The sequence below is a fragment of the Stegastes partitus genome, unplaced genomic scaffold (genome assembly GCF_000690725.1).
Source record: "Stegastes partitus isolate 25-593 unplaced genomic scaffold, Stegastes_partitus-1.0.2 Scaffold1617, whole genome shotgun sequence".
Lineage (NCBI taxonomy): Eukaryota > Metazoa > Chordata > Actinopteri > Pomacentridae > Stegastes > Stegastes partitus.
In genome coordinates, this window is record NW_007579348.1 from 87,206 (window position 1) to 114,776 (window position 27,571).

General features: G+C 40.2%; 1 protein-coding gene across 2 annotated transcripts in view; it reads right to left on the minus strand.

Annotated features, from left to right (window-relative positions):
- Positions 1 to 9,137: 9,137 nt before the first annotated feature.
- The window catches only part of gpr68 (G protein-coupled receptor 68), a 31,465-nt gene continuing 13,031 nt past the window's right edge, over positions 9,138 to 27,571 (minus strand). The window contains exons 1-7 of one of the 2 annotated variants that reach the window (XM_008300976.1): positions 19,488 to 19,594; positions 17,153 to 17,432; positions 14,775 to 14,924; positions 14,548 to 14,681; positions 13,217 to 13,439; positions 11,981 to 12,161; positions 9,138 to 11,888 (exon numbers count right to left, since the gene is read on the minus strand). In XM_008300976.1, coding sequence (XP_008299198.1) covers positions 11,431 to 11,888; positions 11,981 to 12,161; positions 13,217 to 13,439; positions 14,548 to 14,681; positions 14,775 to 14,924; positions 17,153 to 17,251 — 1,245 coding nt within the window. In that variant the 5' untranslated portion in view covers positions 17,252 to 17,432; positions 19,488 to 19,594 and the 3' untranslated portion in view covers positions 9,138 to 11,430. Of the gene's footprint in view, positions 11,889 to 11,980; positions 12,162 to 13,216; positions 13,440 to 14,547; positions 14,682 to 14,774; positions 14,925 to 17,152; positions 17,433 to 19,487; positions 19,595 to 27,571 lie in introns of those variants that run through there. The other variant, XM_008300977.1, reaches the window with a different exon arrangement.

The window sequence follows — 27,571 nt, forward strand, 5'->3', positions numbered from 1 at the left end:
TTTTTTTAACATTCACTGTAGCTCCAGAGTTCTACCTAAACGAGACATTTATTAGTGTCTTTACAGCAGGAGTACGTGCCAACTCATTATTTGTCAGATCCCAAAAAATGAAAGCACATTGAAAGGCACTTTACTTAACAGAGTGCGCTGCATGCTTCACAACCAAACATTAAAATTGATCTGATCCATTCTTCCCAATTAATTCCCTGGTGTCATTGGTAATGGGAGGCTCAGTCTGTAATGAGACCTGCGGTTGGCCATCTCTTAGGGTGAAGGTTAGTGTTGCTTTGAAGACGGTAATCCAGAGAAGCTGAAAGGAATTTACAACTGCTTTTTCTTAAAAATTGTGTGTGCTTCATTTTAAGATTTCATTGAATGATGCAACTAGGAAGAAAAGACATTACATCTATGCTATCTGTACATATCACAGTTACATGATCATGTTTCTCTGTTGTGTGGCCACAGTTTTACATGATCATCTGTAACAACACTGAATCACACTGCTGCTTTCAAATTCAAAGTCTGGTCACTCAAATTAGGCCACAGCAGTTGCTCAGCCTGTGACATCTGATAAGGACTGCCCAGGTGTTCTAGCTTCTGGGTTTGCTTCTATGTTGTGTTCACATCTACAATAGTGAGTCTACTGCTGTCCCATTCTATGTTGAACTGGGAGGTCTATGGGATGAGCTTCCTGGATCCCACATTTTTACTTACTGTGGCCACAATTTTCACTGCAATAGAAAGGGTGCTAGAGGGTTGTTGTTGTTGTTGTTGTTTGTTTGTTTGTTTAACAGGATGTGGTGAATTTTTAAACGAGACATATATAATAAAGCAATTTTGCTGATATGGTTTATTTTCTTAGAGGAATGATAGATCACTTAGAATTAGTTCAAGGACTGCTACACAGTTGAAAATCTGACAGTTTTTTTTCCTCTGATTTTACAGTTTGTGATTAATGGAATTTTGCTTTGATTTTTTAAAGGGGGTTAAAATTGCAAAATGTAGAAACAAAAATATGTTAAAGAAATATAATTTATGTGTTCTGTTTTAAAATATTGGTAAAGCACTTTATTAATATCTATAAGATCTACGAAACATGTTTTACCCTCATAAAATATTTAATAATCTCACTGAGTCTTTAAGCCTGACTCTGCATTTTAACCAGATACAGTTCTGCCCCTTAGACTTTGTTGAAGTAGCTAGAAAACAAGCTTTAAATGGATATGCTACCAGCCTTCCATTCCTCACTGTTTCTCTGCTCTATAGATTTCTAACATTTGTAATTTACCCAAAGACGGAGCCACAGAGAGGGAGAGGCAGGAAAGAAAGAAGATGTAAACAGCTGAGGTTGGTTTCCCAGACTGAGTTTGAAGAGCCGCTTTCTCAAAAGCATAAAATTTGTTTAGTTATGGTATTTCTAGACTGTGGGTGTATGGTTGCAATAACAGTAACTAATCAGACTCTGGTTGGGAGGCTAAATGGCTTCATGTGTATATTTAGTAATGTGTGAGAAGAGCTGGAGTAAAAAAGTCAACCAGTTCATTTCATTTAACAACTGGCTCTGCATGCATGTTCTGACTCATTGTCACTGTGGGCTGGATGTACCTGGAAACACTGGATAAATGGCAGGCGCCCTGCAAAGATTGATCCTCCATCGCAGCACCACAACACAGACAGTGAGCCACAGTCTCCCAGTGCCGCCCTGCGCGCTGCTGGTTTATGACTGTGGTTTCTGCTCCATTTAAATCTGGTGTGTTTTAATGTGTCTCCTTGACCAACCTGAATCAACTGCTTACACAAAAAGAAAAAGAAGAGCCATGGTACAACAGGACAGCTAAGGATGACTCTCATTCATTCATTCATTCATTCATTCATTCATTCATTCATTCATTCATTCATTCAACCTTTATTTAAATCACAAGTAATCACAATAATGTCAGAGTAGACAGAACAAAAGAGCAAAAACCAACAAGATAAAACAGGTACAGTTGCACCCAGCTTCAGTGTTTGCTGCAAAATGTTCCAAGAGTGTGCATCAAAGAAGCTAGCAACAGTTTTATGAATTTCAGTAGGAGCGTTTAGGACTTTGAAAATTCGCCAATCATTTGGACAAGTTGAACAATGATTGTGCGACCAATTTAACAAGGAAATAATGAATTTGCCTTCACTGCCTTACAAATAAACAGAAACCAATGATTGTCTCGCCCAACTGCTGGCTAATGGTCAGCCAACTTTTTCGTACAATAAACAGTGATGAGTGGAAAAACACAAGTAATAAATCTGAGGGCTGAATGGTAAACTGGATCCAGGGCTGTTAGAGTTGAGGTAGAGGCGTTTCTGTAGATCTAAGAAGGATAGGATAACAGCTCAATTGCGTGCTTTCTGCAGGACACAGGGAAAGTGGCTCTATTTAATACCCAATTCAAGAGCATATATTTGTCCTTTTTTCTTTCATTGAAGGCAAGGTTTAACTGAAAAAGTGCATTTTGCAGTTGGTCAAAAGCTTGTTGCAGGGTTTGAATGGCAGACTATTTTAGAAAAGCAGCACAGAACTGTATCATCTGTGTACAAGTGGGAAGATCAATTATGTAGAGGACAGGACCCAGAACTGACTCTTGTGGAATTCCTTCTGACAGAGAGAAAAATTCAGAATGAACATTTCCTAAAGTTACACACTGTTGATAGTGAGACAAATAATTGTGGAACCATTGACATGACATATAATCAACACCAGTATCACATAACCTGCACGTCAGAGTGTTGTGGTCAACAGAATCAAATGTTTTGGATAAATCAGCAAAGAGAACGGCAAAGTATTTCTCTTTATCTACAGCTGATATTTTGTCCTTTGTGACCAGAGTAATAGCAGTGACAGTCCTATGTTTTGCTCTAAAATCTGACTGGTGTGGACTTAAAATGGAATTTCATAAGAGGAGGGATTTGAACTGCTAGTTTATCAATGTCCTTAAGACTTTAGTGAGACAGGGTAGTTTGGAGATTGGCTGGCAGTTATTGAGAACATTATTATAGATGTTGAGTAAATAAACAATTTGTTCAGCAATGACTGGGACACAGAGCTTTAAAAGTATGGGTCCAGTTTAACTTCCCCAGTTGTTTTCCTGTGATTGAGAGTAGTAGAGGGAGTGAAGGCCTGTAGAGTGAACTGCGAGCAACAACGTCAGTAGACATCAAATACTCTAAATGCAGTTCATTTATCAAATGCGTTTTATGAATTTGAATATTTCAGCAATTAACTAAAAAAGAAGGTATTTCTACACACACTCATGACATGAAGAAATATAGATCAGTGAAACATTTGAATAAATCTGCTCCACACGAAGTTTTTAATTTTGATGATTATTGGAATGACTGAGAATTCTATTGTGTTTAAAATCCACTAAATGTCTCGAGAAACGTTCATATACTTTGTAAAAAGGATCAAATAACTTAACTCAGATTTTTAATTGGTAGAACTCTGTACATTACTTTGTAATTTATTGCAATTTGGATGCACTCAAAAAAATAAAAGAAGTTTTTTTTTTTTTTTTTAATGTTTTTGAAATCTCAAATTTGCACAAGTATCCAATTGTCGTTTCAAATTGTAATAGTTGTAATTCAGAGTGGTAGAACAGTTATTTCCAAAGCTGTCACAGGCTGCAAGTGGACAGTCAGTTCTTGAGGTTGTTGGGTTGGGAGCTGGAAAAATGTGCAGCTTAAGAATCTTTGGAAATAAATAAACTGTGATGGCTAGACAACTGGAACAAGGCATCTCCAAACTACCAGGTTTTATGAGATAATCCTAGTATGCAGAGGTTAGTACCGACCAAAAGGGGCCCAAGGAAGGGCAGCCTGTGGACTGGGAGCAGTGTAACAGGAACCCAAGGCTCTCTGGTGTGTATGGAGACTAAAGGCTGGTCTGTGTGGTGCTGCAGAAGAGCTGCTGTGGCAGTAGCTCAGATCCACTACAGACATGTGACAGGGTGCTTTTTTTTTTTAACCAATACACACAGTGGAGCACATCAGGTCAGTAGTCTTAGCCAGATGAATGAAGGTCACAGGAATGTTACATTAACCACATCAAAACCACTGCCTTGTGCTCGTACATCACAGCGCCTGCACAAAGAGCGCACAGTAAACAGTAACCAGGATACGAGCATTCATCATACAGACGCAGATCCCTCTGTGTTCCATGTAAACATCACACATTCACTGAGGCTTTGACGCTGTCCTGTCTTTGAAGGTGTACTTTGTTTTTTTTAAACCCACTTCCTTCTGTATGTAACTTTGTGTATACAGTTCAAACAAATGATTAGCTGTTATAAGGCTCCAAAACAAAGCCATTAACAAAACACCAAGGCTGTCTTCCATTCACTCCTCCTCACGCTTCTAGATTTTACCTATGAAATGACTGACAAAGAGAAAAGTAGCTTCTTTTTTTTTTATCATGCACAGCTAAACGTTTCCTCGTTACGGCCTCCTGTTCTTCTTCAAACTCCCGTCTAATGGAAATGGTTTTTCTGTGAGTAGTAATCAGAGAAAGAAGCTTTTTCATGCTGATTTTTTAATCAATGTTTTAATTTCCTATCTTTTTTTTTGAAAATGGAACGCATACTTCTACTCTTTGACCTCTGTCTGAAGAAAGACCCCCCAAAAAATCTGAGCTGACAAAGTTTTTTACCGCAGCAATTTGTCACCTCTTTCCCTGCTACTTTAAAACTTGCCTGTTGTTTGTTTCCCACATAAATATTTCTATGTTGCCATCGGAGACTGCACCTCTCTTCCTGACACAGTTCGACTGTTATGTTAGAGGCAGAAGGGAGTGCAGCACCTTACTGTGTACTTCATTTTGCTGTGGGTCAGTGGCAGAGACAGGCAGGGTTCCAGTGCAGCTCGTGCCTTAAATGTTACCAGCCAACTGTCAGGCCTCAGCTTATGATAGAGACCTTTATACTGATTCTATTTTTAAAGAAGGTAAATGTCTAAACAAGGCTGTTAAAGCTGCAGTTATCTCCGGTTTACTGGTAGACCACATACTCAAACTGAACAGCCAAAAATGACATTACATAGAATAGAATCCCCCAAAATAAGTTAACTTGCCTTTTCATGGGGGTTTGTCTGTCACACATTTGGCCGTAGTTACCTGCTCACTGGGGTCTCTTCTTGATGTCACTCTGAACACCTTCTTTTTTCAGTTGTACGGGAGAGAGTAAAGGTTTAGTGAAAAGTGTTGATGGAAAATTTAAAATCAATACAAAATTTGTCTGTGAGATCACATTTTTCCTACAATGAAGCTATTCTGAAGTCAGGTGTTGGAAGTGAAATGATTTGATGACGATAAAAAAGGTTAAATCAGATGATATGGCCTTCATAGTCACCAGGTCTTAACCTGAGGAAGGTTTTAAATTGATGAGTTAGACAGTGCTCTCCGTCAACACCAAGTGAGGGAATATGTTTTAGAAGCATGGTGTTCATCACTCCAGTAGACTTTGAGAATCAGTGTAAACGGACATTGAAGCAGCATGTGATCCAACACACTTTAGCATGTCACCTGTCTGTGTCTACAGGATCTACAGTATATGTTCACTGTTCAGCCCGTCTGTTCTTCACCACTGATAGTCTCTCATTCTTATTAAAAGAGAAGAGACAAAATGTTACCCCAATATGTACTGTGCACTGTGCATATGCATCTCTACGCTTTGTGTCTTTTTAATGTATCAGTATATTTATTTCTAATTTATATTTACATACATATTTACAGGTAATAAATGCCTTTTACCAAGTTTATTGGTCAGGAAGTGTTTGGTGTCCAAGCACAATCTACACCAGGGGTCTCCAATCCTGGTCCTTGAGGGCCACAGTCCTGCATGTTTTAGATGCTTCCCTCTTCCAACACACCTGATTCAAATGATCAGGATCGTTCTCAGGCTTCTGCAGAGCTTGAGGATGAGCTGATCATTTGAATCAGGTGTGTTGGAAGAGGGAAACATCTAAAACATGCAGGATTGTGGCCCTCGAGGACCAGGATTGCCCACCCCTGATCTACACAGTCAGACAAAACTACTATAAAGTTAAAGCTGCTGACACACCCAGATTGAACACAGACCTCAAAGATATGACCATATTTTTACCATATTTTCACTTCACTTCTTCTGTTTTCCTTTTAATTCCAAGTAAAAGACATATACATTTATGTTGTTTATGTCCTGCCACAGGGCCACACAAACACAAAAATATGTTTTATTCATAAAGCCTGTTGGAGTGAATGATGTATTTTACATTAGTTTCACCAAAAAAGATGAGAATTTTAACAAAGATGACTTCTAGCTGAAGGAAAATCTGCCGATTAAGTCCACGACCTCACAGAGCTTCTCCCTCATTACAGTCAAAAGGGACTGACATTATGCCTTCTAACTCTGAACCATCCGATCTGTTTGGATGAGGCGAGCTCAGCAAGTTAAGTACTCCAGGAAAACTAAATAGCAGACACACATTATGTAAGGTACACTTGAGCTGAGATATGTATTGGTGACCTTTATATTTATCGATGTGCATAAGTTGTAGAGAAGGGTTTAGTCCTTCAGCCACATGTAAGTGCCCTATTAAGATACAGTGATGCAACAGTGTTTTCACTACCACTGAAAAAGCAAATAATCTGCAACTTCTGGGGGCTGAGAAATGATGACAAAAAACAAAAAACAAAAACAAAACTGCAGCTCCTCAAATCACCACTTGAGACGAGTTCCAAAACAGAGTCAATCCTCATAGACCATCCATCCATTATCTATACACCGCTTAATCCTCACTAGGATCGCGAAGGGGGGGGGGCTGGAGCCTGACCCTGACTCCCAGGTTTCTTGAATGGATTAGAAATTTACTCAGAAGATGAAAAAATTAAATCTTGCAAATATTTAAGCCCCAGAATAGAGGCCAGTTTAACATGGCTCTCTTCTTTGGTTCTTTGTTGCCACGCTGCTCTTCTCATCTCCCTTCATCCCATTTTCAACTGTGACCTTTGATCCATAGATGACCCAGGTTTAATGGGACTTCCTGCTGGACGACAGCAGCAGCCAGGAGCAGCTAACACTGCCAAGATTAATACACACACACTCTCTCACATACACATGATGCTCATCCAGAGACTGCACACTGATCTCACATCTCCTATTACACACTTTCCAGTGTTGTCAAGGGCTCTAATTTACACACACACACACACACACACACACGCACACACACTTAAACCCCTTTTCTTACGACATTGTAAGTCCCTCAAGAGGAAGGATTCTGTTAGAAAAACAAATACAGTGACACACAAAGAGAACTTTTGTTTTTACACACAGTCATTTTTCATTTTCAGCTCCTGATTCACCTGACAGCTGTATTTATTAATCTCCTAAAACTAATAAACACAAATAACTCCTCCATCCTGCCATAAAATAGTCTCACTTCCCCAAGTTCGGAAGTAAAGAGACAGATACAGAGCTGCTAAAACAACCAGATTTTCCTAAAAGGAATGTGCTATCATTCAAAACTCTCAGGATAGTTCAATAAGGAGAGATCCTGTGGAAGTAAAAGACAGTAGTTACAGAAGTAATACGAGTTTGTGGAACAAAAGTTTTGACAATTACACTTCAACAATGAAAAACTACTTCGTAGCACTGTTCCACAGGAAGGTAAGAGACATGACAGGATCCTCCAGAGTCTAGGTATTAGTGGTGGTCGGACACTGAGCTGATGGCTGATGGAAACTTCATTTGAGACTCCCTGGACATCCAGAAGGATGAGGTGGTGATGAGGAGGAGAACAGCTGCATATTAGAAGGTCTGACAGGCGAAATGATAGAATGACATTGACACTTAATAAACAGGGACTGATTGGTTAAAAGAACATGAGCAGAAAAATCAGTGGACAACTAAAGTAATGTTGAAATGTGAGTAAAGTGATTTCGAAAGCATGGGAAACCAAAAGGGATGATGAAAATACATCAGCCACAATCACACTTATTCACCCATTGAGGAGCCAAGACAGACTGTGATGGAGCAAATCGTCCTCATTAAACCTACACATCAGATTTAATACTTAGAAACCCATTTAATATTCATGATTAAGCTAAAGCTTTTCCCTTTTTTGGTAGACGTACATCTAAGGTTGTTTATTTAATCTCTAAAAACGTATCTCAAAGTTACATATTGAGAATTTTTTTTCAATAAAAATAACCTCTTCATGCTGTTAAATGACTTAGTTGTCACTCTATATCTAGTCTAGCTCTCTGGATGTAACTTGTGGGTATAAAGCTGCTATTGGCCACTCCTTTCAGTCAGTTTTGTTTTTCCCTTTCACTGTCTATGTGTTACTGTTTTGTTGTTCCACTCATTGCTGTTTAGAGGGAGGACAGAAGCTGCACCTTTTGCTAGGCTCTGCCCACAACAGCTGTGATTGGTTTAAATAAATATAAACAAACCAGAGCTGAGGTGCCTGCAGATCATCATGTACCACAGAATGGGTTGGCTAAGCAAGATTACTCTACATCACATAATGATGAAGAAGAATAACGATATGGAATGACACACAAACCCAACCCGGAAAGTTCACAGTTCTGATTTTTAGGTATGTTACATATGAAACCCTGGATGTCTGAAAATGTGTTTTTGACTGCCGCCAGTACACTGCAGCTTCGACGTTCTAGGGTCAGACTTCACGGCAACTGATAGTGAGAGTTTTCATACTGCACCAAAGTGATCAACCAACATCCTTAAACTCAAAAATAAAGAGAGACGACGGCATGTGGCCAAACCAGAAGCTGGTACTTGAAGGTAACAGACGCAGTCACACGTTGCTTCCTGCTCAGTGTGGTCGTATCACCTGTGTAATCAGGAAGGCCTGATTTAATCAGTCGGCTGCATTACACTTGGGCCACTCTTCAGAAGTGAAGAGCTCCTCTGCTGTTTAGAGAAAAAGAAGGTTACTGCAACCACACACATACGCACAGAAACCTAACAGTCAAGTAGGTATACACACACACTCACACATACACACACACACGCGCACGCACGCACACACACCCTGCATTGCTACCACTACCACGTGGCTCGAGGCAGCCACTTCACACACACCATTAAAAAGTTTCAAAGCCTCACTTTTTACCACACTGTTTCAAAGCTTTATAAAACATACATCACATTCATCACAGTAAAGTTAAATCATTATTTCATTGGACACTTGACCATAATGTTATAGTTCCATAACAATACCATAGCATATCTCTGTGTCAATTCAATCTTCCAACAATAAGTTATACCTGATGAACATTTTAGAAGTTCTGACCATGTTATATTTCCATGATATCTTAGATTATGACAACAATTTCACATTTTAACACAATTAAAATAACAGCCTGTTTCCACAGACACTCACCATAGTGTTGTGGTTTCCTAACAAATTAAGTTTTGGCCTTCATACTCTTCCATGCAAAGGTTTTGTCTATGCCATTAGTCTACACAGATTCTTAAGTATATCAAATTTTGGCAATAATAACAATTTAGTGTCATGCCCATTCATGCATAAAACAACACGCAGACACTGGAGAGGGTTTCCTTTGACTTTTGTCCGACAGAAGCAGACGTGGACAGAGCAGGCAGACGAGGCAATGTCACAGACTGCCTTTTTAAAGCCTGACTCATACTGAACATGTGTCTGCATTCACTGACATCAACATCAAATCAAACCAAAGTCATCTGCTTTTAAGTTTGTATCTTTCTTTAAATGAAGATCAACCAAAAACAAACTGTAGAGGCCTTGTCGACCCATCAGCCCATTAGGAACAAGTGTTTTTCAAAAAGTCATGTAACATCAGCAATTCCATTCATTTTACTACATCAGTACAGCTGCACCAGAAGTATTCAACCTAATATAGTACACTGTGTTAACGCACTGATCAAAACAATCCACCGTTGTGCTCAGGATGTGGTCAAAGTGCAGGCGTGGTTTGTCATGAGTCCCACATCAAGGTTTCATCAATTTGTTCTTTATTTTGTTTCTTTATCTCACAGATGGAGGCTACTGTATTGTTTTTGTTGCAGTTGTTAATCAAACAATTGCAGAATTATTAAGCCTGGAAATATGTAGCTTTGTTGTCAATATTAAAAGCTGCAGGCTTTCTGCCTGCAGTTACATCATTATAAATAAACTGCATCTTTTAACAATGCAATAGGAACACTTGTACCACTTCATAATGAGTCACTCTTTATGAAAAATAGTTGTAACTAATGATATTATTAATGGTTAATAAATAACTTACTTTAGTGAACACTCATAAACCATGAATAAGAACAACTAAGAGTGTAAATAAATTTATTGTAATGGTTTATAGGTTCAGTATTACCAAATTGAAAAAAAAAACTTTCATTATATGGGATTTCACAATCTGTCCTGAGACAACCTGGAGGCTGGAGTCACATGATCACAGAGCTTTACACACATAAAGGCTAAATCTGAACACCAGTCGCTAACTGTTTATTGTTGAGGTCTTGTTTACCACTTGATGACGATCCTGTGGCAGCAGCTATATTGTGCATAACTGTGCTGTGTTCACTGCTCAGGACACAGGAGTGTGAGCCTATCAGCTGCTTTGAATGAACTCTTACTTTAAATAAAAGTGAAATGAAGTACGTTGGTTACATTTGTACAATAGTCTAAGGTGCTGAACTTACCACGTGAAGAGCCCTGAGATGACTGAGATGTCATGACTGGTGTTATATAAATAAATTAAAATTGAATTATAGTACCAGGCTATGTTGGAACACCGTTGTTAATACTGGTGAATATGATGTAATTTAATTAAAGTAACACTGTTGTAATACTGCAGCAAAGGCTCTTTGGAGAGGCACCCACCTTACATGGTCTGTACTCTACTGCTCAAACCTGAACATTATTAATGGTGTATAACTGATCTATAAAGCATTTATTAACCATTACTGTAGCTATTAGTTCTCTTTACCTTTTATACATTCTTACTTAGAGATGATAACATAATACTTGTGTAAAATAATACTGGCAAGTAGCTGATTTTTTAAAACTCTGACCTCTGACCCATAATGACCTTTATGCCTTCAATTGGCTGCCACATGTACAAACCACAGAAATGTAAACAGGGCATTTACTGTGACAAAATACACATCAGATCCAGCCTGACCTCTTCTAAAGTGTCAGTTGACGTATCAAGAGTTGTGTTATAACAATAACAATGATGTAAACACAAGTGGGTGGGCAGCAGGCTCTTATTACTGCCACACTGAGCTCTACACACAGGTTAGTTGTCTTTTGGGTACTTTTCACTCACTCTTAGCATCCATCAGAGTTTTCTGGTAATCAGTCTTTGTTCTCTTGGTCTGAGGCCCTGAGGGGCCCACCAGCTGATTTCTCCTGGTGATCTTAGCTGATGTCAGTTTTCTCAGTCCTCTCTGTCTTTTGGCTCTGCCCCTCCATAGCTATCACACAGCTGGGCTTTCCTTCCACATATTTGTCAGAGTGTTTGTTATTTTGTACATCTATTGGTACAATAGTTTTTTCATCAGTCTGTCTGATTAAAACTGTGTTTTTACAGGTAGCATCTGTTTTTGCATTGTTGAGCGTACTGGTGTGCGTGAGCAGCGTCACGGTCGGGTGACCATTGTTCTCGTCGGTGGCGACCTCGTGGGAATCACTGGCCGGGTTGGCAGGGCTGGCATTGCCGCGGCGACAGCAGCAACAGAGTATCTTAGCAACAGGTCGGAACAGGACTCTGTACAGGCCGCGGCGGGCGCTTTCGCTGACGAAGCAGTAAAGAGCAGGGTCGGCCACGCAGTTCAGGGTAGTCAGCAACAATGACAGGTGGTAGTAGTTAAATATTGCTGGAAAACAAGAATATGTACGAAACACGCTGTTAATGTAAAAACATTTTTAACTTTATTCAGTGGATTGCTTCCAATGAATGCAACAGTACCTCCAATAAAGCTGCAGTCCCGCTCCAGCAGGGTGCGCACTAACAGGAAGATGTGGTAGGGGGAGAAGCAGACGAGGAAGATGAGGATGGTGCTGCTCACCAACTGCCTGATCCTCGTCTTCTGATCCGGCTGTGTTCCTGCACTCCGACCTACTGCACGAAGGACACACAGGTAGCTGATCTAAACCAAGAGAAAACATACAGGTCACCGGATTATGTTCAGATAACTTTAATCCTCTTAATGTCTTTACTGCAGCCTTCCTTTGTTAGCTCAACCTCATATCAGTGTTTCTTCTGAATCATGTACCCTTTCTGCTTTTTCTTGCACCATAGTATAACTTCCAAGTCTTACCTGTATTATTTGCTCTACAATTACCACTGCGGTTGGGGACATTTGTATATTCTTTTTTTAAGACAGCAAGATGATGAAAGGAGATCAGAAAGATGTAACATGGACTGAAGCGGGGCATTGTGATCCTTGGCCTAAGCCATGTCGGTGCCTCTGGAAAGGTTTTAATGCAAGACAATGTACGTTTCCCGAGTAGCACATTCAATTTTCTTTAATTTCCAAAGTTGCCCAAAGACAGTTATGAGGCACTTGTATTTCAGTTTTTCCAATTTGTTGTACACTACACAGATCAGCCACAGCATTAAAGCCACTTCTAAATATTAATGTAGATCCCCTCGTGCCACCAAAACAGCTCTAACCATGTTGGCATGAACACAGCACATCTGAGGATGCTCTGTGGTGTCTGGTACTGTGGCGCTGGCAGCAGATCCTCTTGGTTTTGTTGGTTTCAGGATAGGGCCTCTGTGGATCACAACTGTTCCAGTGGGTACCCAATCATAATGGGATCAAGGGAATTGGAAGGCCAGGTCAATGCCTTAGGTTCTGTTTCTGAGCAATTTTACTGTGGGCGCATTGTCCTGGAGGGGCAGACTGGTGCCATCAGGGAATGCCTGGAAAACTGTTTAGGCAGTGCAAAAGTAACATGCACAAGAATACCAGGACCCAAGGTTTCCCAGTAGAAGATTGCATTTTACGAGATGATCAATGTCATTCATTTCACCTGTCAATGGTTTCAGTGATGTGACTAACAGGACATATGGTTTACACTTCTCACTCCACTTCATTTACTTGACAAATGTACGAGTAGTTATAGAAATAGAGTAAAATGTAACCTTTCCACCTTTTTTACATATGAGCAATTCAATTTTTAAAAAAAGTTATCATACCAACAGAATGGCCAATGGGAACATGAAGCCGATCGTGAAGCGGTAGTAGTTGATTGGATACTCCCACGGCTGCATGGGGTAGTGTTCGAAGCACACTGACTGGTTCTTGCGGTCTTTGCTCAGTTCTTTGTGGCGGAAGAAAACCACACCTACTGCTATCTCCTTCAGCCAGATGATGCTACTAACAAACCATGCTGCACTCATGGAGCGGAGAGAGGTGAACCTGGAAACCAAAACGGTACAGTCATGTAAAAAAAAAAAGAAAAAGAACAAAAAGTACAAATTGTTGACATTTTTTTTTTGGTCATATTTGGAAAAACAACTGATCCTCTTTGAAACAGTGCCTACTGATGTAGGTTACATGAACAAAAGCCCAAAGATAATTACAAAATATCAATAGATGTAATATTCTTCTACAGCCTCAAAAGGCAGTACTGCCCCTGTTAGCGATAGCAGCTTCTTGTAAGTATTTTGTATAGTTATCCACGAGTCCCTGACATCAGTTTGCTAAAATGTTTGACTGTCTTCCATACAAAATTCATCTGCTCAATTGAACATATTCTTTGTGAAATGGTAGTGTTGCTCTAATGTTCTTCTTTTTTGAAAGCAAGTCCTTTGTCCTGACACACCTCCCATACAGGTCCAATTTGTGCAACGTCTTTTGGGAATGTAGACACATGCATTTAGACCCCCAGACCAAAAGGCATTTGCAACATGTTTCTAAAGATCTTAGAGAGCTCTTTAGATCTTGGCAAGATGACACCACACACTTAAATAGCAAAGAGTGCAGCAGGCCCTCAATGTTGGAGGTTTACATAAGAGAAGTTCCACTGTCACTCCCTAAAGAAGTTTCATTCATCATCATTATAGTGCATCACTTCGGTTAGAATCACCTCTGATTCTAATCTGATAAATGAATATATTACCTTCATCTGGAGGCACTGTGTCAGAGAGAATCGAGAGTGTGTTTGCTCACATATGCTGACAAACATATGTACTTGCATGCATATATATATATATGCATGCGATTCAACATATATATATATAAGTTGAATCTACATTCATATTAAGAAATGTATATAAACATATATTATATATTTTTAAATATCACACAAAACTGTATGCAACAGCACAGTCAACCTCACCAATTAAAACGTGTGTATTCTGATCTTAACTAAACAATTCAGCTCAGAAGTGTGTTTCAACACAAATACAATATAAATGTGATATCTTGCAGACTCGGTCAACTGCTCAGTCCAGATAAACATGTAAAGAAGGTAACAGCGGAGGTGAGCAGCAGCTTGTGTTTTGTCCACGCTGGTTTGTCCTACCTTAAAGGATGAACCACAGCCAGATAGCGATCCAGACTGATGCAGCACAGAAAGCCAATGCTGATGTAGATGTTCTCATAGAGCAGGAAACCACACAACTGACACAACCATTCTCTGTGACGCCAATCATCATCCTAAAACAACAACACACATGCATGAAATTACAATGTATGTTGTAAAAGCTGATGTGATGTATGAGAGGAACAGGAGGGGGGAGACTAAGTTACCTGAAAGATGTACTGGAGCCACAGTGGTAATGAGGCCAGGTATAACAGATCAGACACAGTGAGGTTCATTAAATAAACACCCAGCTCATTCTTCTGCTTCAGCTGTAGAGCAGCGTGATACAGGGAGTACAGGTTGGAGGGAACACCAACCTGGAATCAAGAAAATCACTTAGTGGGATTATTTTTATTCTCTGTGAACAGACAGACACCAAAAACAGGAATGTCCATACCAGATGATTCTGCTAAACCACTGGTCTCTGTATGATATTAACAACAGCAGAATGTCTTGGGCAACATTTTGTTTCCATCTAAGGCAATACTGCATTATTTCATCCCTATTCACATGTTTCTGTTTACAGTGGGGTCCATTGAAAATGTGTCATATTTTGATGTTAACCTGGAAATAATCAGAGAGTTTGAAGATTTAGAAGTATTTTAAAACCCTAAAAGTTCTGACACGTGAAATGAAGAAACATGGCGACACAACTAAATGACAGTCATAGAAGTCAGATTGTTTTCGAAGCTAAACGTGGCTCAACTGGAGGTTTCTAAAGAGGCAGTGCATGGAGCTCTAAAAGACATTATAGAAACTGGATCAGGTATATTCAAAGCAGGATCAGGCAGAACAAAAATAACCACACTATAAGTTGTTCATAGAGAGATAGAAAATCAGCTTCACCACAGATACAGAATGTAATAAAAAAAGAACACAAGTCTCCAATCAGTATCAAGTCAGTATTGCAGTCTTGCTCTGTATCAGTATCCAATCAAGTCCTATCTAAAGAAAGCTGCCCAGTCGTATCCCAGAGGATTAGTGGTGTCGCTAAACCACTTCGTCAGAGGGAAACAAGGACAATCACTTAAGTGGACACAGAGGTAATAGTATTTCACAGTGGATGATGGAATAAAGTCCTATTTACTAATAACTTAGCAGTAATAACATAAGGGTGAATGTAAGGAGACCAGGTTTGTTACTTTGGAGTTGAACAGCTGCAATGAATGTACTCCACCATGACCAAGACAAGAAGCACTGCTGTCTTCGGAGACATTCTTCAGCCTCTGGTTTGCATTTTTGGAGAAGAGGATTCATAATGAGCCTGAATGCCTCTCAAAACTTTGACGACCAAAGAGTGCTGAATGTGATTCAATTCAGTTCAATTCAATTTTATTTGTATAGTCAGTTTACAACATATGCCATCACATAGGGCTTAACATAGTAAGGTATAGACCTTACAAATTTAAACAGAGAACCCAACAATCCAAAGTAGACTTTGGACTCCAACTGATCAAGCGGTTGGCAACGGTGGGAAGGAACCAAGCCCCCCCCAAGGGAGGGGGAAAAAGACCTCCAGCAGAACCAGGCTTATGAAAGCAGTCATCTGCCTCAACTGGTTGGGTGAAGTTTCCTCCACATTTATCCATCCATCCATTATCTATACACTGCTTAATCCTCACTAAGGTTGTGGAGGGGCTGGAGTCTATCCCAGCCGACTTAGGGTAAAAGCAGGGGACACCCTGGACAAGTCGCCAGTCTATCACAGGGCTACACTTAGAGACAGACAATTTAGAATCACCAATTAAGCTCAAGCTTCTTGGGAAGAAGCTGGAGATCCCACGCTGCACAGAGAGAAAATGCAAACTCCACACAGAAAGAGCCCAGGTGTCCTAACCAGGACAAAAAGTGATGGTGCTAACCACCGAGCCACCTGCAGCCCCCTCCACATTTACCTGTCATCAAATCCATTAAATACATGGAGCACTGGAAGGCTCAACAGGATCAACAGGTGTTTGGAATGTGCCAAGAAAGGCAGGAAAGAAGATAAGACTTCAAATGTTGGAAATGTTTTATAACAAAAAACATGCAGCCATTCACCACATCTGTTTGACTTCAAGAATACACACAAAAAAATGCTTGCAAGGCCACCTTGCTATGGAAATGGTGCATTTGATAAAGAGTGAATTTAAACTTTGATTTTGGACAAACATTTTGTAATTTATGGAGGAGAGAAGGAAGCATCCAGCTACAGGACAGGGGAGAGAAAAGTTTGTCCTGCTAAAGTTCAGCACAGTAGCATACACTGTTCTGGTGAGGTACATCTTTAGCAATTACAACACTGACACCAACACATTTAGAGCTACGTGTGCAATAAATATGACCCCACTGATGAAACTTAAGACTCATGCTGCACTTTCATTGAACTTATTCTGTAAGGATCTTTGATACAGTCTTGCGTTTTCAAAGAGGAACCAGGCTTTCTAGAGCTTGAGACATGACTGTTTCCGGTATCACACTGAAGTCAACATGGAAACAAACCATTTTCCATGAACTATGGACATTGTGTTCAGACATTTTCAAGTATTTAAGATCACATACTTACCAATAATACAAGGATGTACACACAGGAGAAGAGGTACTGGTGGATTTCATGGCTGATGGTGCAGTTGATCACGTCCTCTTCAACCATGGTGAACACCATCACAGTCTGCTCACACTCGCTCTACTTTACCCTTGACTTGTCTACATGAGCACAACTATAATATAACAACATACACACACAAATCTTCATGTTGGTTGAAGCATTCAGCGATGGATTAAACTAGTCTCTTCTGGTTGAGCGTTCATCTTCTGTGATTGGATAGTCCAGTGTCATTTGGCCTCTGTGGAACACAGGAGAATCGAACTTAGTGCACATGACAGTGAATTTTATTTCATTCAGGCCTGACACTGTGCAGCTTCTTTGACATGACTTTGAACCTGACAAGTCTTGGGGGGAGCTAAGATTGTTTGTTTGTTGAGCTATTTCAGTCTGGATCATTGAATCATCTAACAGAACAACAGTGTCATCCACAGAGCCGCGCCACTGGAATTGAAAAAAAATTACGTAGACTGAATTGATTTTCGTGTCCTTTCCTTTCCTTTCCTTTCCTTTCCTTTCCTTTTGCTAGTCATGCATATTCACTCAGCTCAGCGTCATTTAATCTATTCTATGTACTTGAGACTGAGAAATCTAAAGGGAAAAAAATGCAATGGCTTCCTGTTGACAGCGTAACTGCATCTTTTTCCTGTAAATCACTGACACACCTTTTTATGTCAGTGATTAAAATCTAGCATTGCCTGTCAATGCTGTGCTTTGCACTTTCTGGGGAGTCCACTGACGTTCTGATCATTAGTCTCCTCTTGATCATTGACAAAGGAACACAGACACCTGCTTCCTGGAGACCATAGTTTACTAGCTGTGTAGTCAGAAAGAGGTTGTCCTTATCTGTTTGCAATTTTGATTTATTTAGAGCCTCAATATTTATTCTTCATTTGCATGGTCTAATTTCACTCCCAATTTTGATAGACAGCAGCTCCAATTTAGTCTAAATGGCAGCTCTGTCCTTCCCATCACCTCTGACATACTTGTGAGTTCGACAGTGTCATCTGTTTACAGGGTTCTATATCACACAGCTCTTCATTATTTTACATAAATGCAAACAAATTCAAGCTGAGACTAAACACTTATTGCACTATCCACTACTAGAAAATTAAATGTGCTGTGACAGTTAAAGTAATTTAAAATTTGCATGCATGTGCTGATGTTGGAATGTTCAAGTACAGTGCTACACGCACACTTCATTCACACACATTGTTCATTTAAAAAGTTCTGGTACAGTATTAAAATATTACCAATATTTTATTGATCATTTTTAATAGGAGATTCAATGTGACACAGTTTTCGCTTTTCAAGATCACATTAAGAAACAGTACATTTTTAAAAATTCCCCCTCAACGTTGGACCCACATTGAGAACAAAAAAGTTACCACACAAACCTCATATTATGACATGCATGACAAAAAAAGATAAGACATATCTGCGTGAAAGGACTTCCCATTGTTTGTGTCAACAGGACGGCAGTTTTACTAGTGTGGCTGACAAAATGAGGAAAGGAATAGGCTGAAATAGAATGATGTCTGATGAGCAGTCACACTGATCAGTGTCCAACAAAGTACAGCATTTTCATTATATGCTGGGCTTTAGTCTCATGCTCAGCAAAAGTTGACAAGAGAAAGTTATGTTATGTTGTCTGCATGATCCATATTGAGGATTTATTCTGAACCATTTGGTTTGATTACAACTGCAAAAAACACATCTGATTGTTGTCTTGTGACTAAAACCTGGGCTACAGAGGACTACATCATCATTCATCCAGAGTGTGAAGGACTCCTCTCCTGACCTCCCCAAGTAAAGGCTGTATCTATAACAGATGTGTACCAATCTTCAAATCTTCTATAGGTTCTTGACCTCATGTAGGAGGACAGGCAAGCCCTCCCTGTGCCCCTCAAGGCACTCTCTGTACCTCTCAAGGCCAGATTGCACCAAGGCGCCAGACTATCCCTTCATTTCCTGTCATCCATAAACCTAGATATGGTCCACACCGAAGGATGGTGCAAGACTGAAGGTGTGAGAGAATCTTTAGAAGTGATGCTGGCATTGCGCACGTGAACTGCTGCTCTGTTAGTGTCACTTCTCCTGATCAGTAAACCTTATTTCAATTTAAGTCATCTGAGTCTCCAGTGTGTCTATCTGTGTCGGGTTGCTCATCCTCCTTCAACCTCTTCAACAATTCCACAACACAGAAAACTACACCATCTATCATCCAGAGAACTACAACATCTCTCATCTGGTTACAGCAAAGGGAGCAACATTCCTCATGATGCATGTATCTTACCTTTAGAAAACATGGCTAATACTCCTTCACCCTGCAGCTCCACTCTACCAAAGCTCCAGTACTAGCCACAGTAACAACTGTTCAGACCACATGTTTCAGGGTAGTTGTAATATCACACAACTTGAGGAAGTGCAACTGGAAACTCCTCCCATGCTGACACTCACTAAAAGAACACATTAAAAGAAAGTGGTGAGAAGTACTGTAGATGTAGTTTTATTACATCTGACACTGGAGGTTTTTATAGGAATGCAAACTACAATATTAACGGAATGGAGGCAACAAACAAAAACAGCGAACACACACAGCTCCACAGCCACCTGCTACTTACTCTCCAGCTACGTACAACAGACCTGGGACTCTTTTTACAGAATGTCAAATTCACCAAACTGAAACCTACCATCTGCATAAGTTACCACAGATGAGCAAGACTGGTACATGCAGTCATGGAAAAAATTGTTAGACCATCCTTGTTTTCTTCAATTTCTTCTTCATTTTAATGCCTAGTACAACTAAAAGCACATTTGTTTGGACAAATATAATGATAACAACAAAAATAGCTCATAAGAGTTTCATTTAAGAGCTGATATCTTGACATTTTCCATGTTTTTTTTTTTTTTTGATAATAACCAAAATCACTTAAGTTCTTACATCATTAGCTATGGCACTGTACTGCCAAAAACAGTGCTTTTAGGCATTTCATTTTTCTTTTCTGTCTGTTTTAGTCACATGATACACACAGGAGTTAGTAATTGATTGCATAAACACTGTTTTTGATGACTGCAGCCATGCGTCTTGGCATGCTCTCCACCAGCTTCTGACATTGTTCTGCTGTCAGAGTAGCCCATTGCTGTTGCACAAATTCAAACAAATTTGCTTTGTTTTTGAGCTTGTGGTTCTCCATTTTGTGTTTGATGATTTTCCACAGGTTTTCAACTGGATTTAGATCTGGTGATTGAGCAGGCCAAGGCATGGTTCCAGTGTTCAGGTCCTCCATCCAGGCTTTAACTGATCTTGCTCTGTAGCAAGGGGTATTGTCTTTTTGGAAAATCCAGTCGTTCGAGGCAGGAAAGAGTTTTCCAGCTGATAGAAGAACATTGTTTTCAAGAGTATCACTGTACATGACCTGGTTCATTCGCCCTTCACACAATTTTATTTGCCCTGTTCCACCCATACTGAAACAACCCCAGATCGTCACTGATCCACCCCCATGGTTTATTGTAGGGGCAAGACAGTCTGGTTTGTACATAAAGTATTATGTAATCAGCTGCAGTTTTTGTCGTGTTCATTGTATTCTTCAGGAAATTTTAAGGTAGTTTTTATCTGAATTCTCAGAGAAATGCAATAAACCAACTCACTGTTTCAATCACACCCTTGATCTTGTTTAGACAAATGGCATCTGACTGTATTTCCCTAAAACCTGATTTTGTCGCATCTGACTGTATTTCCCTAAAACCTGATTTTGTCTGATAATTTTTTAACAACATTTAATTTATTTAATTACAATGATGAACTACAGAGTTCTGTTACCAAAAGTTCCATTACAGCAGATGTTTATCTAATAATGCAGTAGCTAAATTTAGGAAATGATTCCATTATTATTTACTTCAGTGCCATTTGCCAGCACGATGGAGAGCAGCTCCTCTAACATTAGTCCCACACACACACAGCTCTTTATGTCCAATTATTGTTCTCCTATGTATTGTTTGTGTGTCCTCCATCTGCTGTCTGTTCTGTCCCTCTCAGTGTTAACCAGTTAGGCTTTCCTGGAGCTTTTAACTCTCTGACATGGTTTTCTTCAGCAGGTAAAGTTTGTTCATCAAAATGTATATGCTGACAAGGCTCCAGCGTGCAACTACTTTGGTCACGCTTGTGACCAGAAATCTGTCAGGTGCAACTAAACACTTTCATCAGTCACACCAGTGCACCTGACATTTAGCAGGTCTGGGTGTGTCTCCGGGCAGGCGTGTAAAAACACTCTATTTCAGATGAGACAGAAATACTTACTCCATATTTTCATAGACCCTTCTGAGCTGCTGCTCTGCAGTAACTGGGTGGAGACTAGAGGCCACCTAGTAGTCTTACAATGCATATGAAGCATTTATGGGGCTATCTGTAAATCATAGCTTTAGAAAACAACCTGGGTTAAACCCTCCCCCTCTGAACTATTAGTCCCTTTTTGTACATTGGACAGAACGCACCGCCCACCACAACAAGTAAATATCATCATAATACATTGTGATATGAAAAATAAATGAAAATAAAACAGCCAACATTATGACGTTACTGCAAAGAGTGAAGCCAGTACATGTCTGGGAACAGAGCATCAGTGTTCCAAACTCAAACATAAAAAAGCACAACATCTCCAAGAAACTTGTCCTGTGGCTTCCTCAAACACAAAGTTCTATGTCTGCACTTATACACAGCCAAATAAAATTTCACTCAGTATAAGCTTCCATTGTTTCTCACTTTATATTTTATAAATCAGTTTCCCTCATTGTTGTTGTTGTTGAAATCAGCATGTCCTTTTAACATAAATATTGGATAAAAACCTTTTTTTTTGCCTTCATACACTTTGGCTCACATGTCTACAAGCATAAGCCTACATGCAGGAAATGCATTGCGCACAAAAAGCACGCTCGTGCATGCAAGCGTGTGTTTGTTTATGTGGTTTATTTGACGTAAATCGCAGTTATGAATATTAGCGTCAGCACAATCATTCAGTGTAATATTAAGTTGTGCAGTGTACATGTTTCATGTTTGAAATATATTTTAGATTTTTGCATTTGGTCTCTTGTCATCCACTCCTCTGTGACCTTTACAACAGCATCAAAGAACATTTTACAGTTTCAAAACACTGGCAATTTGTCAGATTTGCTCGTTCTTAGTTTCAGCCACTGTCTCTGACATTCTAGCATGAAGCAAAATTTATGGCCTTAAGCATTTTATTTTAGCTCAGCGCTCACTATGGTGTCGATATCAGGTTTTATTACAGAGAAGGAAGTGGCACGGCATACAGTTACTGTTTCTGTGAAATGTAAATGAGCAGCTAAATGGAGTGTTGCCACTTCTCTGTGAACACCAGCTCTGGTATCAATGGACACTCAAGCCTCCTATTATAACCTCTAACTACAGTATGCTGCTTTGCTTTGGCATCCAAGCATCTTTAGAATGGCTCCTTAATGACATACTATAAAACCATTTAGAGCCACTATAGCACCACACGTTAAAGCCACAAGCATCATCTCTCTTTCTCTCTCTAAGTCTGTCCTTTTGTATGACTCTTTGCCTCTTTGGTTTTCCTAAATAAACCGCAGTCAGATTATGGAACAGCTGGATGTACTGAGCATTCCTTAAGAGTCAAGCGAACCCGCATTTTTAACCCTTATTCAACCAGGTGACTGGAAGGATGTGGAATTCATAAACAAACAGTGATCCTGTAGTTTTTTTTCTAAAAAAAAAATAACGACTGTGAAATTTCCTCTGCAGGTTATTTGCTCTGCACATCTGCACCTTTGGCCCAGCCACAGATGAGTGATTCATTCCAGTTGCCTGGTTGAATAAGGGTTAAGAGCAAGTCGACCCAAATCAGCTAAGGTCTGTTTTACATATAGACTACAAAGCAGATAGGTACTGTTGAAGAAATTTACCCATAGTCCTCATGAAAGGTTTGCTGTAGTAAGGTGTTTATTAGTGTTCCATGATACTTGAACAATACTTGATACTTGATACAGGACTGCTCTTCACTCAGCCAGATTTGAGCTCTCAAAAGGGATCAAGGCCACGAAACGCACCTATGCAGAGAAAATCCAGGAACACCAGACGGATGTGGCAGGGAGTCCAGGCACTGACAGAATACAAGACCAGGCAGGGGGTCGATGATGATGACACTTCTCTTCCAGACAGGCTCAACAACTTCCTTTGCACACTTTGATGCATCAAACCTGCCAATCAGAGAGGGGGCTGGTCCTTCTCCTTCATCTGTCAAGGCCAGCTTTCGCCATCAACACAGCAGACACACGGAGGACCCTAGCCACAGTCAACCCACAAAAAGCAACAGGATTGGACAACATCCCAGGACGTGTGCTCAGAGTCTGCGCTGACAAGCTGGCAGATGTGCTGACTGAAATTTTCAACATCTCTCTCAGTCAAGCCATTGTCCCCAGATGCTTCAAAACATCCACTATATCCACTAATCAGCTGCAGCCTGTCTGAATGACTATTGCCTCATCGTACTGACACCGATTGTGATGAAGCAACGGCCATGGGTTCGAATCCCACTCATGGCCCTTTGCTGCAACCCCTTCCCCCACTCTACTCCCCCACTTTCCTGTCTCTCTTTTGACTGTCCTATATAATAAAGGCAAAAAGGCCAAAGAAATAACTAAAAAAAAAAATCTTGTACATTGATTTCAGCTCCATGTTTAACACCATCATCCCCCAGAGACTCATAGAGAAACTCCTCCTACTCGGCCTGGATACCACCACATGTCTCTAGGTCATGGACTTACTGACCGAAAGACCCCAGACTGTTTGGGTTGGTTATAACATTTCCAACTCCATCACGCTGAGCACTGGATCTCCTTAAGGCTGTGTACTCAGTCCACTGTTGTCCACACTGTTAACACACGACTGTGCAGCCACACATGAGGGGATACAGATCATCAAGTTCGCTGATGATACCACAGAGGTGGGACTCATTCACAGGAACAAAGAATCAGTGTGCAGAGATGAAGTGAAACACCTAGAGGGTTGGTGCAATAAGAAGTGCTCAACATGGACAAAACAAAGGAGACGATCATCGACTTCCAGAGGTCACGTCCTGAGCATGCTCCCCTCAGCATCAGCGGCTGAACAGTGGAGAGAGTGGAGAACATCAAGTTCCTCGGAATACAGATCTCACAGGACCTGAGCTGGAATAAGAACACCAAAGCGATCTTCAAACGGTCCCAGCAGAGACTGCATTCCCTGATGAAGCGGAAACAAGCCTCTTTCCCTGCCAGCATCCTCAGGACTTTTTACAGAGGTGTGATGAAGAGCGTTCTGACATACTGCATCTCCACATGGTACTCCAGCTGCAGTCTGTCAGACAGAAAAGCCCTGCAGAGGAGAGTTAGAGGAACTGAGAGGGTCATCGGAGTGCCCCTTACCTCTGACCAAGAACTTTTCCAGAGCTGCTGCAGGAGCAGGACACTGAACATTGTCAGGGACTCCTCACATCCTCTCCATAAACTGTTTGAACTGCTGCCATCAGGCAAACGTTTCCAGAGCATTAAAGGAAGAACCTCCAGAATGATCAACAGCTTCATTCCACAAGCTGTTAGAATGCTGAACTGCTGATCCAGATATGCAAACACTTCTTTATTTAAATTGCTTTAAGTTATTGCATCCTGGCGAAACACTCTCTCATCTTGCCTGTACTACTGTGTATGTACAGCAAAATGACAATAAACTTGATTTGATTTGATTGATATGGTGGGCTTACCAACACAGAGCACGAGTCTGTAAAGGTAAGATGACCCAGAACATTTTCTGAGTTACACATTTTATATGCTATGTCCGAGTGTAGGCAGGGGCTGTATGTAAATACTGAAGCGAGTAGTGGTTAGTTAGCATATAGCTGCTAATCAATGACAGAAGGTAAGAGAACAGATGACAAAAGGTGACTGAATCGAGGGGTTCTGCTGACCAACAGGGTAAGGAAATTATCAATAACAATGGTAATGGAATAATGAGTGACACTAGGGGTAGGGGGTCTCTGCAGCAAAAGATGTGACGACATAAATTCCCTTTACGCACATGCATGCCAGCAAGGTCAATAATCAAACTGTAACCCAGAAACTGTTGCCTCCATAAACCCAGTGGCAGCGGCCCTGCAGACCGATACCACAGTGGAATGACACACAGCAGGTGCAGTGGGAATGAAGACAAAGTCACACCACACACAGGTGTCGTCTACAGTCTGAGTATTCATCAGCAAAAGTAAGTTGTATGAAAGCATAAGCACAAGTTTTCCTCTCTCAATACTGAAATGGGGGTATTTAAGAACGCCAATCTATTTCCAGTGCTCTCTTGTTCCCAAATCAAAAGATTCCCTCCAAGCAGACTTCAAGACATAAAAAAACAGTCTGCTTGAATAACAATTTGTGTCTTGGTACATTTTTTACCAAAAATTCAAATTACTTCATTAAGAATTCTTCACAATACAAGATGTATTTACAGGAAAATCCTGAGTATGTGAACATGCTTATTTTGTTTTTTCAACAGCCTAAATGCTGATCACAACATGTGTATGAGTGGTACTTTACAATTGTATAAGCCTTAAATTGGACAAAGATTAGCTTCCAAACTAGCTGTGATGTCACAAGCTCATCTCGTATACATCTATATGTTATACTGAGATCTAAGGTGAGCACAGAGAAATGTTTCTCTTGAGCACATGAATTTGAAAGCAAACTCAGTCCTCACATTATTCCAAACATCCAAGTAAAGTATTAGTAAGTCAAACACACAGTTGAGTGGATGAGGATTTACATACTCTGTACATCTCACTGCACTGAACTGCTTTTTGATTGATTTGATTCTTTTTGACGTTGGGCTGCTGCTGTGTCACTAAAAGCTGAGTCAGCAGCTTCCTGTGACTAATTCAGTGTAAGTACTGCACTCTGTATGAGGTCACTTTTCACAATGAATCTCATCAGTGATATGATGACGGACTATAAAGCATCTCTGAAATGACCAGTCTTCCAGATAAGTATTCCAAACAATTCCACTTGCTCACTAACCGGTGGTAGTGTTCAGACCTGTAGATGATTCTGGTTTGGACATGTGCATCTCTGAGATGGAGGGGGACGGAATTTTTATCTGTGGTCTTCACAGGATTGAAAAATGACATTTAAAAAACTTCAACAGCAACATCAAATGTATCATGTAAAATACTGGGTTCACATCAGGGCATCATGGTGAAGATGGCAAAGATTTCTGCATATTGAATATGACTGCAGGGTGGCCTGGAGCTAAAAATACTGTGAATGAAAACTACAAAACTACAAAAGTCCAGTGCTGTGAAACAATTTAGTTCCTCCTGATTTCTTCTATTTCTGTGCGTTTCTATATAACATCAAACTAAAAATTAAACAAAGGCAACCTGAGTGAACACAAAATATCAGTTTTAAATGACAGCTGTATGTATTGAAGGGAAAAGGTTATTTAATATTAACTGGGCTTGTGTGAAAAAGTATTTGCCCCTGTTTTTACTAAATCCCCTAAAAAACACTAACCCAGTTGGTAACTGGTTGCATCTGGTCTGCACACACCCAGTCCTGACCACAATGAGGCCTGTTCAATCAAAACATCACTGAAATGAAACATTTTCACAAACAAGGCGTTGATGGAAAGGTTTCACCTGAAGCACAATATGTTAAAATCAAAAGAAATGACAAAGGAGACAAGAAGAAGGTGATTAAAATACATCAGTCAGGGAAGGCCTACAAAGCTCTAGGACTCCACAGATCCACAATGAGAGACATTATCTACAAAGGGAGAAGACTTGGAACAATCGTGAACCTTCCCAGAAATGACCAGCCTTCAAAATTCCTCAGAGAGCACAATGAAGACTCATCCAGGAAGTCATAAAAGATCCAAGAAAAACATCCAAAGAAATCTCTCACCTCAGTGTTCATGACTCCACTATCTAAAAGACTTAGGATAAAAATGGCATCAGTGGGACAGTGGAAAAGTGAAAACCACTGCTGACATTAAGGCTAATCAGAATTCTGCCACAAGGCACCGTGATGAGGCTCAGACATTTTGGGATAATGTTCTGTTTGTAGTCTGGCTAAGCGAGAGTAATTTTGAAAAGATGCGGAAGTAAGTTTGATATATTTTAAGTGAACCAGAGCTTCTAAAAGGGCACAATACAGATAGTATACGCATATTTGACATGACAGAGCCATACCGCATCTCAGAGAGCAAGCAAATGACTCATGACAGGGAGTGTGACATTGGTAGCGGTGTGGCACAGATGCAGAGTTCTTTTTAGGTCAGTCTAACCAAACCTACAGTGTGTTTATCTCATAAACAGAAGA